Raw genomic sequence first — 13,067 nt, 5'->3', positions numbered from 1 at the left:
GTGCGTGCAGGCATATATTGAGTTACATGCTAAAATATTCTACAAATGTGATTTCAGTATATTTGATAAGTACTCATTGCATGTCTGTTCTGTTGGGCACTGTGCTAAGTGCTTGGAATAGACATAGTTTCTACTCTTGAGCATATAATCTAATGAGGGTAGACTTCTTTTTAGATATACTTATATAATCTAATGGCAGTTCAGAATTCCTCAATCATAGGAAGTCTTTCTATATTAAATTCAGTATTCAACAATAAAGTCAACATCTATTATTCAGAAGAGAAATGTATGGACAAGACCTCTTTTTATTTTTTAGGAGAGGCAGATAGTAAAATGTTTAAGAGCATGGACTGCCTGGGTTTGTATCTCAAATCTACCATCTACTAAGTTTTTGATTTGGGACAAATTGTGTGTTAACTTCTCTCCGTTTCATTGTCTTCACTGCAATAGTGGTTGTAAGGATTGAGTTAGTATCTGCAAAGCACCTGGTTAGCTCAGTGCCTGATGGATAGTGTACCCTTCCAAAAGGGAGAAATTCCAGGTTTTCCTCAGTGAATTTTGAGTAGTAGATGTAGATAAATACCAGACACTAATTCCTGGATATAGTTCGTAAAAAGATGAGGCCTCCATCCTTCTCCTTCAAGCTTTCCTGATGTCGTAAGACCTTTCCATTCCTAGGAAGTTTTTGCAGTGCAGTGTAGAGTTAAGACCACAGAATCTGGAGCAGGAACATCTGGTTTGAATATTTGCTTTAATACTTCCTAACCATGTGACCTAGAACAAGGTATTTAGTGTCTTCAGGTCTCAGTTTTCTCATCTGTAAGAAAAGAATTAATATAAAAAACTACATCATTACACCATAGGATTATTGTGAAGATTAAATAAATTAATTTAGGCAAAGACACTTAATGTATATATAGTAATCACTATACAAACACTGCTATTGTTACTATGAGTTTTATTAGGCTTTTAATTACATGTTGTGTAGTGGTTTGAGGGAATACAAGATAGTTTAATTTAATGCTCAGCTTTTCAGTCTGTTTTGTCTGTGTGCTCATCCCTTATTTCCTTAACTGGAATTAGGACCTCAGGGGCTGTTTGCACGTTGTCTTGTATGTAAGTAACTACCATGTATTTATTTGAATAATTGGTCCTCTTTTCATTTTTACTTAGGATTTATAGGACTTGGGAAATAGCAGCAATTAATTTCTGTGACCTTTCCTTTAATGAATAATTTTGCAACATTTTGTAACTGTTTAGTGAGATTAACAGATATTATAATCTCAGACCCTAGAATGTTAAAGCATTTCTTTTCCCTGACTTGAACGTTCAGTTCTGTGTAACTCATGTTTGTCTCTTGGCCCAAACAACAGATGAGATATGGTTATTAGAGAGGGCAGTTAAATGGTATATAAAAGTATAGTAGGCCCAAGTCCATTGTGATTAAATAATCCTCATGTGTTTTTCTTTCTGCAGCAGTATGAACTATTGCTTCTGTCATTTCCATTTTTGAATATACTTTGCAGCTTGTAATTATGAGGCTCTTATATAACTCAGTGAAAAAGGATTTTTTTTTTTTTTGGTTTGTTTCATTTAACAAAATCTACCTGCTAGACCAGAGTTATGTTTTCTATCACATTTTGCATTATCAGTTATTTTTTAAACTGATGCTATTAACAAAACAATAGAATGAGGAAGGCTAGAGATCTCTTCAAGACATTTACAGATACCAAGGGAATATTTCATGCAAAGATGGGCACAATAAAGGACAGAAATGGTATGGACCTAACAGAAGCAGAAGATATTAAGAAGAGGTGGCAAGAATACACAGAAGAACTATACAAAAAAGATCATCACAACCTAGATAATCACCATGGTGTGATCACTCACCTAGAGCCAGACATCCTGGAATGCGAAGTCAGGTGGGCCTTAGGAAGCATCACTACGAACAAAGCTAGTGGAGGTGATGGACTTCCAGTTGAGCTATTTCAAATCCTGAAAGATGATGCTGTGAAAGTGCTGTACTCAAGATGCCAGCAAATTTGGAAAACCCAGCAGTGGCCACAGGACTGGAAAAGGTCAGTTTTCATCCCAATCCCTAAGAAAGGCAATGCCAAAGAATGCTCAAACTACCGCACAGTTGCACTCATCTCACACACTAGCAAAGTAATGCTCAAAATTCTCCAAGCCAGACTTCAACAGTACATGAACTGTGAACTTCCAGATGTTCAAGCTGGTTTTAGAAAAGGCAGAGGAACCAGAGATTAAATTGCCAACATCTGTTGGGTCATCCAAAAAGCAAGAGAGTTCCAGAAAAACATCTGCTTCTGCTTTATTGACTATGCCAAAGCCTTTGACTGTGTGGATCACCACAAACTGTGGAAAATTCTTCAAGAGATGGGAATACCAGACCACCTGACCTGCCTCCTCAGAAATCTGTATGCAGATCAGGAAACAACAGTTAGAACTGGACATGGAACAACAGACTAGCTGCAAATCTGGAAAGGAGTACATCAAGGTTGTATACTGACACCCTGCTTTTTTAACTTATATGCAGAGTATATCATGCCAAATGCCAGGCTAGATGAAGCACAAGCTGGAATCAAGATTGCTGGGAGAAATATCAATAACCTCGGATATGCAGATGACACCACCCTTATGGTAGAAAGCAAAGAAGAACTAAAGAGCCTGTTGATGAAAGAGGAGAGTGAAAAAGTTGACATAAAACTCAACATTCAGAAAACTAATATCATGGCATCTGGTCCCATCACTTCATGGCAAACAGATGGGGAAGCAATGGAAATAGTGACAGACTTTCTTTTTTTGGCCTCCAAAATATCTGCAGATGGTGACTGCAGCCATGAAATTAAAAGACACCTGCTCCTTGGATAAAAAGCTATGACCAACCTAGACAGCTTATTAAAAAGCAGAGACATTACATTGCCTACCAAGGTCCGTCCAGTCAAAGCTATGGTTTTTCCAGTAGTCATGTATGGATGTGAAAGTTGGACTCTAAAGAAAGCTGATTGCCAAAGAATTGATGGTTTTGAACTCTCTCTTGAGAGTCCCTTGGACTGCAAGGAGATCCAACCAGTCCGTCCTAAAGGAAATCAGTCCTGAATATTCATTGGAAGGACTACTGCTGAAGCTGCAACTCCAATACTTTGGCCACCTGATGTGAAGAACTGACTCATTTGACAAGATCCTGATGTTGGGAAAGATTGAGGGCAGGAGGAGAAGGGGATGACAGAGGATGAGATGGTTGGATGGCATCACTGACTCAATGGACATGAGTCTGAGTGATCTCCGGGAGTTGGTGATGGACAGGGAGGCCTGGAGTGCTGCAGTCCATGGGTTCCCAAAGAGTCGGACATGACTGAGTGACTGAACTGATTTGAACTCAGTTGAATTACTACAGTTCCCCATAGAAGTAGTTTTTTGGTTAAGCACTGGTAGTTTATTTGATGTAGCTAAACAAATGAGTTTCTTCTTTCTACCCTCGCTTCTGTTTCTGCACAACACAATGAGCTGGGGAAACTTTTAGGTGCTCCTGTTTAGAAAACGTCCATTGGTTTCTCACTTAGGGCTTTTACTGTGCATGTGAAGTTTGCGCAAAGGTTTTCTAATCCTGCTGCAGACATCGGCATGGCCAGGGGCCAGGATCAGGGCACTATGTGTCAGTAACGACCCAGCATTTCTACTACTCTTCCTTGAAAAAAAGAACTATGGGATTGAGAGACATAGGTATTAATTTTAAAAAAACTAAATTTTTAAAAAGTGGATTTATAATAGCATTCTATTCTAAGAATTCTAATAAATTATTTTAAATACAGAATCATCTATTATTGTAGAATTTTCTTCACTGATTAAAGAATCCCTAAACAAGTCACATGCAGGCAAGGAAAGATTCAGATAGCAGATTAAAATGGAGCTCTTAAACATAAAAGCAGAAAGAAGTTAATTTGAAATAGCAAAAAATAGGTCAGTAACCAGCAGCAGCAGTGTAAAGAACCCTCCTGCCAGTGCAGAAGGTGCAGGTTCGATCCCTGGGTTGGGAAGATCCCCTGGAAAAGGAACTGGCAACCCACTCCAGTATTCTTCCCTGGATAATCCCATGGACAGAGGAACCTGAAGGGCTACAGTCCATGGGGTCAAAGAAGAGTTTAGGCTTAGCGACTAAACAACAAGTCAGTAGCACACGGGTCACATCCCTTACACGCTTTATAAATCCTGTGGTTGCCTCACCGTGTGAGAGTTATAAGGATCAGCTGTTAGATACCCGTGTGTATCCTTGGAAACACTCAGATCTCAGTTGACAAGTACCTCCCTCGGCGAACCCTCAGGGACCACCAAATCTAGCCTTGGTCTTCCTGTCTCTCAGTCTTTGTCCCATCCTTGTCTGTGGTCTTCTCAGCACTTACTACTCTCTGAAATCTCATTGCTCAGCTACTGGTTTGCTTGCTCATCAGCCAACTCTTCTTGCTCTAGAATGTAATGCATAATTATGTTGCTTCTCACTGTTGTATCTCAAGTTCCTAGAATTGTGCTAGGCATTTAGTAGAACACACACAAAAAGTTGCATATTCAAACGATTCCTTACTATTAGTATATTCTTTCCCACTTTGATGACAACCCTGCACGTTATGCCCTTTGTGACCAAGTGGCTCAGACAATAAAGAATCCACTTACAATGCAAGAGACCTGGGTTCGATCCCTGGGTTGGGAAGATCCCCTGCAGAAGGGAACGGCAACCCACTCCAGTGTTCTGGCCTGGAGAATCATATGCACAGAGGAGCCTGGGGGGCTACAGTCCACGGGGTTGCAAAGAGTCAGACATGACTGAGTGACTAACGCCACATGTTAGAGCAATTGTTAGCTACATTTTATAGGCTCTAGAATGGCATGCTAAGAAAAACAGCTTTGAACCAAAGGCTAAGGCAATATATTAGTATATAAATTTTGTCAGAGGTAAAAATGCTTACCGAGAAGAAGGGCTTTCATGTAGCAACAGATAACATGACTACTGTGTGAGAGAAAGCAAGGCACTATGCTTTTACTGTCTACTTTAGTAGGACAAGTATCAGGCACTCATTATAACATCATCAATGCCTCATAGTGAATAAATATTTACATTTTTACTGTTCATGTGATATACAGATTTAGCTATGTTCTGAAAATGCTTCATTTTTATTCAGAATTTAGTAGTTCACCAAGTAACTGCTGATGGATTTGATAACGTATCTGTCTTATTATTACTGAGATCACTTTGTAATCTCAATCTCAATTACAAAGTCATTAGACTTCTTAACTAAAACTGATTCTACACTTTAGAAGTACTGGCAGGAGGACTGAATGAACTTCGATGTGGTAAAGGACAGTTGAAATTCACTAAAGTGATCAGCAAGGTTAATATTTAATAAAATTATGCTAACTTTCTAGCCTGCCAGACTCCTCTGTCCATGAAATTCTCCAGGCAAGAACACTGGAGTGCGTTGCTATTCCCTTCTCTAGGGGATCTTCCAACCCAGGGATCAAACCTGGGTCTCCTGCATTGCAGGCAGATTCTTTACCGTCTGAACCAACAGGGAAGCCCAATACTAGTTTTCTAAGGAACTATATTATAATAAAAAATGATAGTGATTCTCATTAACATGATTTTATACCACTTTATACATCAACAAAGTAAAGTATATATTTAAGGGTTTGTTTTTCTCTTGAGTAGGGGAAAACTTAGTAAATGATTGAAAATCTTCTCTGTATCACAGTATATTTCAGGTAAGTTAGCTTTAAGAAAATTCTTGATGATGCATTTTTAGAGAATAGTTTTCAAAGAGAAAATTTGGTGTCTTCATTTTTGTAAGACACTTTGGGGAGGGAGACTTTACTTTTAAATAAGCAACTGCTAAAACCTACTTGCTTCCAGTGAACATCACCCAGAATTCATAGGTAGTAATCCTAAATGTTCAAAGAGAAGACACTGACCACATTATAAACTCTTTAAAAAAGTCTGTGCATTACAGGAACATTTATTTTGCTTGTTAAGTGTTGAAATTTGTGAAAGAGTGCCATTGTATTTGTAGTTCCATAATTACCATATTTCTACATTATCACTTATAATGTTAAAAACTGTTTCTCTAACTCTCTTCATATACTTAACATTGTGGCTCAATAGGAATCCTGAGTTTTTATATAACTGAATAGTCCTGTGCTTGATTGTCTATTTGTGAATTTTTGGCTGGTTCCTCATACTTATTTTATTTTTCAGGCAATAATTAACAGCACCATCACTCCAAACATGACATTTACTAAAACATCTCAGAAGTTTGGCCAGTGGGCCGATAGCAGGGCAAACACTGTTTATGGACTGGGGTTCTCCTCTGAGCATCATCTTTCGAAAGTAAGTTAAGTCATAAGATCCGAATGGAAATCTGCATCTTCTGGTCAGACATCTTATATATGTAATGGAAAATGGAGAGTATAAAATGTAGGAGAAATTTCTTTGATATTCTCAGAACAACTGTCGTGACTTTAGAGCAAGAAGTAAGAGATCAATAGATTGCACTGTCAACTGGAAACATTGTATACATTAAATACAGTCACCATGTTGTATTGACATGTGTGTGGTTAACTAGGTATGATAGTGGTATTTCAGCTTTTTGACGTATAAATCCTGTTTTATGCTTTGTTTGGGTGAGAATAACTCTGAGCTCTCTGATACAACACAGAGTAAGATCTAAGAGACATCCTGAGGGGTTCTTGGAACCATCCAAGTAAATTGCTATGGCTAGAATGGCTGATAAAATACAGAGCATCACCTGGGCAAAATACTGGGAAAAAACCAGTTGTCCTGCATAGAAGCAAGAAGCCACGAAGTGTTCATACCAGCCGCGTCTTGAGTTCTTGTGGCTGTCGCAAAGAAAGAGCTTATAAGGAGAAGGAAACAATGGCAGGATAACAGGGTGATCAAGGGGATGATTGCTCACCTTTATGCTTCGCATTTAGTGCTCACCAGATCCCAAGGATTATGTTCACAACCTCTCTGTTTGAAGTATTCAGTGGAAAGTATAACCCTACGTTTGAGGCATATTTTATGTATGCCGTGGTATACATCAGATCCGATGACCTGGGAGCTGAAATTGCTCAAGTGCAGGGTAACCAGGCTCTTGTTAGATGTGCACTGTTAACACTTAAGCTAAACCCCAACTGGTCATTGTAGAAATCATTCAGATTCTTAAAAATCAGTTCTTTTTAAAAAATCTTACACTTTTGTGAATATTTATTGATTTGGTTATAATTAGATAGTTCAGTAGTTAAAATCATCTTTCTTTCCTTTGGTTTAGTTGTGAAGCTTCCTTAACGCTGTTTTCAAGTACTTTTGTTATCTTTTCTTTAATATAAACTAGAGTTGAAACCTCAGTTTTACGACTGCTTTAACTTTCATCTTGGTGACTATAAGTCATTCTCTGTAAGATGATCAAGACAAACAAGTGTTGCCTAATTTTGCTTCCCTTACGCCCACCATATTCTCCAAATACATTTCTTGAACTGTGGTAAAAGTATGAGTTTTAGCCTCAAAGTATTTCAACAAAGCAGGGACATAGGCATCCAGTTAAGCATTGCCCCTCCATAAACAATCCCCTCAGGAAACTACACATTTATTCTATTTTTGCCATTACTCAGAACCTCTTTGGAACTTTTCTTTTGAAATTGTCTATTAAACCCTATAGCAAAAACATTGAAACTATGATTATATTACATTTGCTGAATTTCCTGACAACAAAGGAACTAGGTTATGGATTAATTTTCTCAGACTCGCATGAAATGATTTTTGAACCTGAGTAATTTTTTACTGTATTAAGCTGATTCTTTTTTATAACTACTTCTTTCAAGTTATGGGCAAAAACTAATGTGATAAGGAAATAGTTTATTAAAATCTGTCAATCATATTGTTTCCTCTTACCTGATATTTTTTCTGAGAATGGCGTTTATAGTTAAAGAATTTGTTTTTCCTCTTTAAAGTTAGTGTATATTTTTGACCAAACTGACTGGTAGTGAGCCCTAGTATTGTATTGTGAAGGTGGATTGACTATTAGGAAACGACCCATTAGCTCCTGGAGTCAACCCTAGTTTATTTATTCACTAGACTTGGCTCCAGGAGCTTGTGATCAATCTCTTCGGAATGTTTTGGCCCCCAAATAACAAAACCATGACTTATTTTCCAAGCTGCCTTGAAGATTAAGGTTGGTGCTTTATAGGGGGCCCAAAGGAGTATATAATCTTTTACATAAATGAAGCAAGCATGGAAATATTCTGGCTTGTTTTTGTCACTAAAAACCATACATGAAACAAAACATTATAAGAGATTAGAGAAGTCTCTGAAGGCAGTTGTAGACAAGGTGCTCTCAAAATGCAGAGAGCCGAGCGCTGAAAAGAAACGTGTGATCTCCTAAGGTTGACGGGTGAGGAAAATTTCAACTATGCTTGGATTGTTAGAGTGCTTTCCAAGTGGTATTTTGTTATCATGGAAACCTAAGTCTATAAAAATTAACAGCAGCTTGGGTCTTTATGAAGTTGAGAAGAGTTTTAAACATTAACTACCTTGGAATGCCAAATTAGTATAAGAAAAACTTGATGTACTAGTTCAAATTACATAAAGACTAATTACGGTTTTTCTTTTATTTCATTTCCAACAATGTGAATGTGACCTTCTTAGCTCTATATTTTTTAACAGTAATATGATATTCTCTTCAATTAGATAAGTATAATAATGCAGATTCAGTTTCCTGATCTACAAGTTATAGGCGGGGGGTAACAGGTTTAAGGTAAGAAGGAAGGGTGTTATAACAGCTTTAATTTTGACCTTCTTCGGTTTCTCTGCAGTAGGTCAGAATATCATGAGCCTTTCCTGCCAAAGCTTTCCTTCCCAAGATGCAAGTGAAACTGGGGTTGGTTTATCAGGTTTGAGAGGGACCTGTAATTTCATGTTTTTATTGCCAACTTTAATAGATGTTGAAACTTGCACACAGATTTTCAAGTTTTTGAAAAATCTGGTTATTTTGTAGCCTTAGCTTATTCTTTCTGAGAACAGTGGGAGAGTAATTTCTACTTCCAGTGCATAAAGAGATACTGTTTGTAGCCATGACATTTATTTATTAGATTACCTTGAGTTCCTAAGAGTTAGCATTTCACAAAAGTAATTTTTCAAAATTGTTACCAATCTTAAAGACCTTCGTGGGGACCTGCTTTTCCTTTCTGCTGCTGTTTAGGAATCTTTGGTAATGAAAATTGACTAATGTCAGTCAGTGACAGTAATAAATGTTGCTGTTTGTATTGCTGGAAATAAAATGCCTCATGTAATACAAGAGTTAATATTCCTAGTAAAAGTTAAAGGCCTGCTCCAGATACAGAGATGTTTAGGAGTGGACACTTAGGTGATTTAAATTTTTCTGTGATAAACACAGTGTGCCCATCTTTACTGATTTCACTCCCAACCTCCACCCCCGTCCCCTACCTTGGTCTCAGTAAAGTATATCTGAACGACCAAGAAGGGACATAGCAAAGCTGGCTGACACCAAATTCTAACTTAATTGTATCATGATGTTTTTGAATGAGATTTGTCAGAGTACTTTATGGTATACAGATGTTTGATATTAGGTTTATTTACTTGTCATTTTCATATTATGCCTGTAGTTGATTTGAGAGCTAAGTTTCTTGTGCAAGAGTCAATTATTCAGTGAAATGGAAGAAAATTAGGGTAAAAGTGGGCATTAAGACCTATTTTTATTTGGTTAATGTATGCAGTCTTTCTGCATTCAGTTTGCAGAGAAGTTTCAGGAATTTAAAGAAGCTGCTCGGCTAGCAAAGGAGAAATCACAAGAAAAGATGGAACTTACCAGTACCCCTTCACAGGTGGGTATCTAATTTCTATTCCTTGTTCATTTTAGATGATATGCTTTGTGCCAGAGATAAATTTAGAAAAATAATGGCAAAGTTAAGGTGACTTTCAAAGTGGACATAGAAATGCACTGTTCAGTTAATCTGTACTAGTGGAGAAAGGATTTTTTCCCTTATATACCACTGTGTATAAGAATCTCGTGGCGGGGAAATCTGTTTAGTAATTAAACGTCAGCTTTCTAATATGCATACAACTTGGAAACAGTTGTATACAAAGAGCATAGATTGCCCTGTTGTCTGTCTTCTGTCTTCCACGATGATCAGTAGAGTGTGGCTGCAAGAGAAGTGGGAGAAGCTTGGGGAAACAAAAGTTTATTGTACTCACAGGTCCTCGAAATGTTGCAGGAAGGGTAACCCCTTCTAAGGCCCCAAAAGTGGACTCTTCTCTGACACTCAGCAATGAATTGTCCGAGACACGTGTGCTGACAAAGCAAGAGACTCTACTGGGAAGGGGCACAGCAGGCAGAGGGAACCCAGGAGAACTGCTCTGTCTTGTGACTCACGGTCTCGGGTTTCCTGGTGATGAGATTAGTTTCTGGCTGTCTTTGGCCGATCATTCTGACTCAGGGTTCTTCCTGGTGGTCCATGCATTGCTCAAGCAAGATGGATGCAGCAAGAAGGATTCTGGGAGGTGGTAAGACACGTGACATCTCCTTTCGACCTTCCCTAAATTCTTGCGATTGGTGGTGGCTTGTTAGTTCCAGGTTCCTTACCAGGACCTCCTGTCATAAAATAATTCATGCAAATGTAACTATGGTGCCTGGCCAGGCTGGGCAGTTTCACTGTGTTTCCCCTAAGGGGGGCATGGCACACCTCTAGGAGGCAGCAGGAACGCCTCAGGTCAGGCAGCGGGCAGAAAGCAGGAGTACAGGAGAACACCAACCAAGGCTAGAGCCTGCATTGGGGTTTCTCTTGGGAATGGCAGGCAGGGTGAACAGTTTAGGACTGACTAGTCTACATAATTTCAGCTGGCTCTAAACCATAGGGGTGGTTCCCAGTTGCCTAACACCCAGCCCTTGGAATGTTGTCTCCCCAAATTCAGGGGCCCGATTAAAAGAGTATTTCCTGGAGTGGTTAATTTACATATCAAAGGCATGCTCCCATCGTAGCCCCCTGCTGTCTCTAAGAACTGGCTAACTAGAAAGGTTTTTAAGATGTCATCACAGTATACAGAAAATTAAAATATATAAATAATATAGTTTATTCTACCTGATTTTAAGATGTGTTTAAATCTGAAAGTTGGAACATTTACATCTCAGCACTGAGACCCAAAGGTTGTAGGTTTTTAAAAAGTAAACCTACTTTTTAGTAGGTTTGGAAGCAACCTAGATGTCCATCAGCAGATGAATGGATAAGAAAGCTGTGGTACGTATACACAATGGAGTATTACTCAGCCATTAAAAAGAATACATTTGAATCAGTTCTAATGAGGTGGATGAAATAGGAGCCGATTATACAGAGTGAAGTAAGCCAGAAAGAAAAACACCAATACAGTATACTAACACATATATATGGAATTTAGAAAGATGGTAATGATAACCCTGTATGTGAGACAGCAAAAGAGACACAGATGTAAAGAACAGACTTTTGGACTCTGTGGGAGAGGGAGAGGGTGGGATGATTTGGGAGAATGGCATTGAAACATGTATACTATCATATAAGAAACGAATTGGTAGTCTAGGTTCAATACAGAATACAGGATGCTTGGGGCTGGAGCACTGGGATGACCCAGAGAGATGATATGGGGAGGTTGGTGGGAGGGGGGTTCAGGGTTGGGAACTCATGTACACCTGTGGTGGATTCATGTCAATGTATGGCAAAACCAATACAGTATTGTAAAGTAAATTAAAAAAAAAAAAGTACCACTTTTTCCTTTAACAGGTTAGTTAATACATGCTGCTTGTCCATTGTATAGTTGTATTGTTAGTTAATACCTGCTACTTGTCTTTCTTCAGCAGGAAATTAATTACATCTCCAAATAAAACTCATTAAATACCTACATTTCAGTATTTTTACAAAGGTTTTAATGTAATAATATGACTCAGAGAAGGCCAGCAACTTTTAGCTTTTTAATAATAGACTTTTCTAAAATTTTTATTTCAGTTGAAATCTTATGGGTAAGGTTCAGCTTTATACTGGGTTCTTCTTCAGGGTAATTGTTTTTGAAGTATGTTTAGGAGATTTTATAAAAGGAGGGATTGGATGTTACAAACATTTCTGTGGAATATGTCAGTAAGTAGCTGTTTTACATAAAACTTTCTTAAGGAAGTAGATAGTGATTGCCTTGGAATTTTGACTAGCCAAATGATTGGAACATTGTAGAAAATATTTCACTCTTCCTCCCTCCCCCGCCCCCCCCCCCGCCCCGCCCACCGACACCCAACTCTATTTGGTAAACCCTACTGGTATAAAGAGTTTTGAGTATTTTCAGAGGAAAGGAGAGCTCTGTTAAGTATGCTTAAAGTACACATTTCCTCACAGGCTAAAGGTAAACTCTGGATTGAAGCCAAAGCTCCATTATTCGTCCTCTGTATTTGCAGAGACCTGGAATAACATGAATGATCATTTTGAAACTTCCCTTGAGTCTCCCTAAGTGCTATGATAGTGTAGTGATGCTTTTAAATATAAAAGCCTGTTTAAAATTTAGCGTGCTGCGATTCAAGGGGTCACAAAGAGTCGGACATGACTGAGCGACTGAACTGAGCTGAACTGACACATTGGGAGCTCTAGTTCCTCAAGTGAATGATTCTAGTGTCACCGCAGGATGCTCCAGCACATTCAATAAAAGAATACTCCAAAGACTCTAATAAAATTGTAATAGCTTATACTTGGCCACTGTACTTAGTTCCTGTTCTCTGATCGTAACTTGTTTTTGTTTAATTAGTCATGCAGTGTTACAAGTTGCTGCTAAGGTCCCTGCTTGTCTTTGGTGGAAGGATGTCTTTAAGCTTTTACTTTCATCAGAGGAATCGAAGATGTTTATATTTGGAAAGTGCTGTGAAATACAATGAGTAAAGAAATGTCTTAAGTACACTAGCATTTGAGAACCAAAATATTCTGACCTTCATTTATCTTTTAAAAATATTTGAAGTCTGATTGCTCATTTACAGAAG

The 13,067-nt window shown here is 38.3% G+C and overlaps 1 protein-coding gene across 4 annotated transcripts in view; it reads left to right on the top strand.

Annotated features, from left to right (window-relative positions):
* Window positions 1-13,067, top strand: part of HOMER1 (homer scaffold protein 1) — a 163,433-nt gene that overhangs the window by 74,296 nt on the left and 76,070 nt on the right. For 2 of the 4 annotated variants that reach the window (XM_060418526.1, XM_004010210.5), the window contains exons 3-4: window positions 6,266-6,397; window positions 9,817-9,909. In XM_060418526.1, the coding sequence (XP_060274509.1) occupies window positions 6,266-6,397; window positions 9,817-9,909 (225 nt within the window). Of the gene's footprint in view, window positions 1-6,265; window positions 6,398-9,801; window positions 9,910-13,067 lie in introns of all 4 variants that reach the window. The other 2 variants (XM_060418525.1, XM_012180703.4) reach the window with 1 other exon arrangement.

The sequence above is a fragment of the Ovis aries genome, chromosome 7, assembly GCF_016772045.2.
Source record: "Ovis aries strain OAR_USU_Benz2616 breed Rambouillet chromosome 7, ARS-UI_Ramb_v3.0, whole genome shotgun sequence".
Taxonomy (NCBI): Eukaryota; Metazoa; Chordata; class Mammalia; order Artiodactyla; family Bovidae; genus Ovis; species Ovis aries.
Note: the sequence above shows the minus strand (reverse complement) of the source record. Positions and strands in the feature narration are given on the sequence as shown.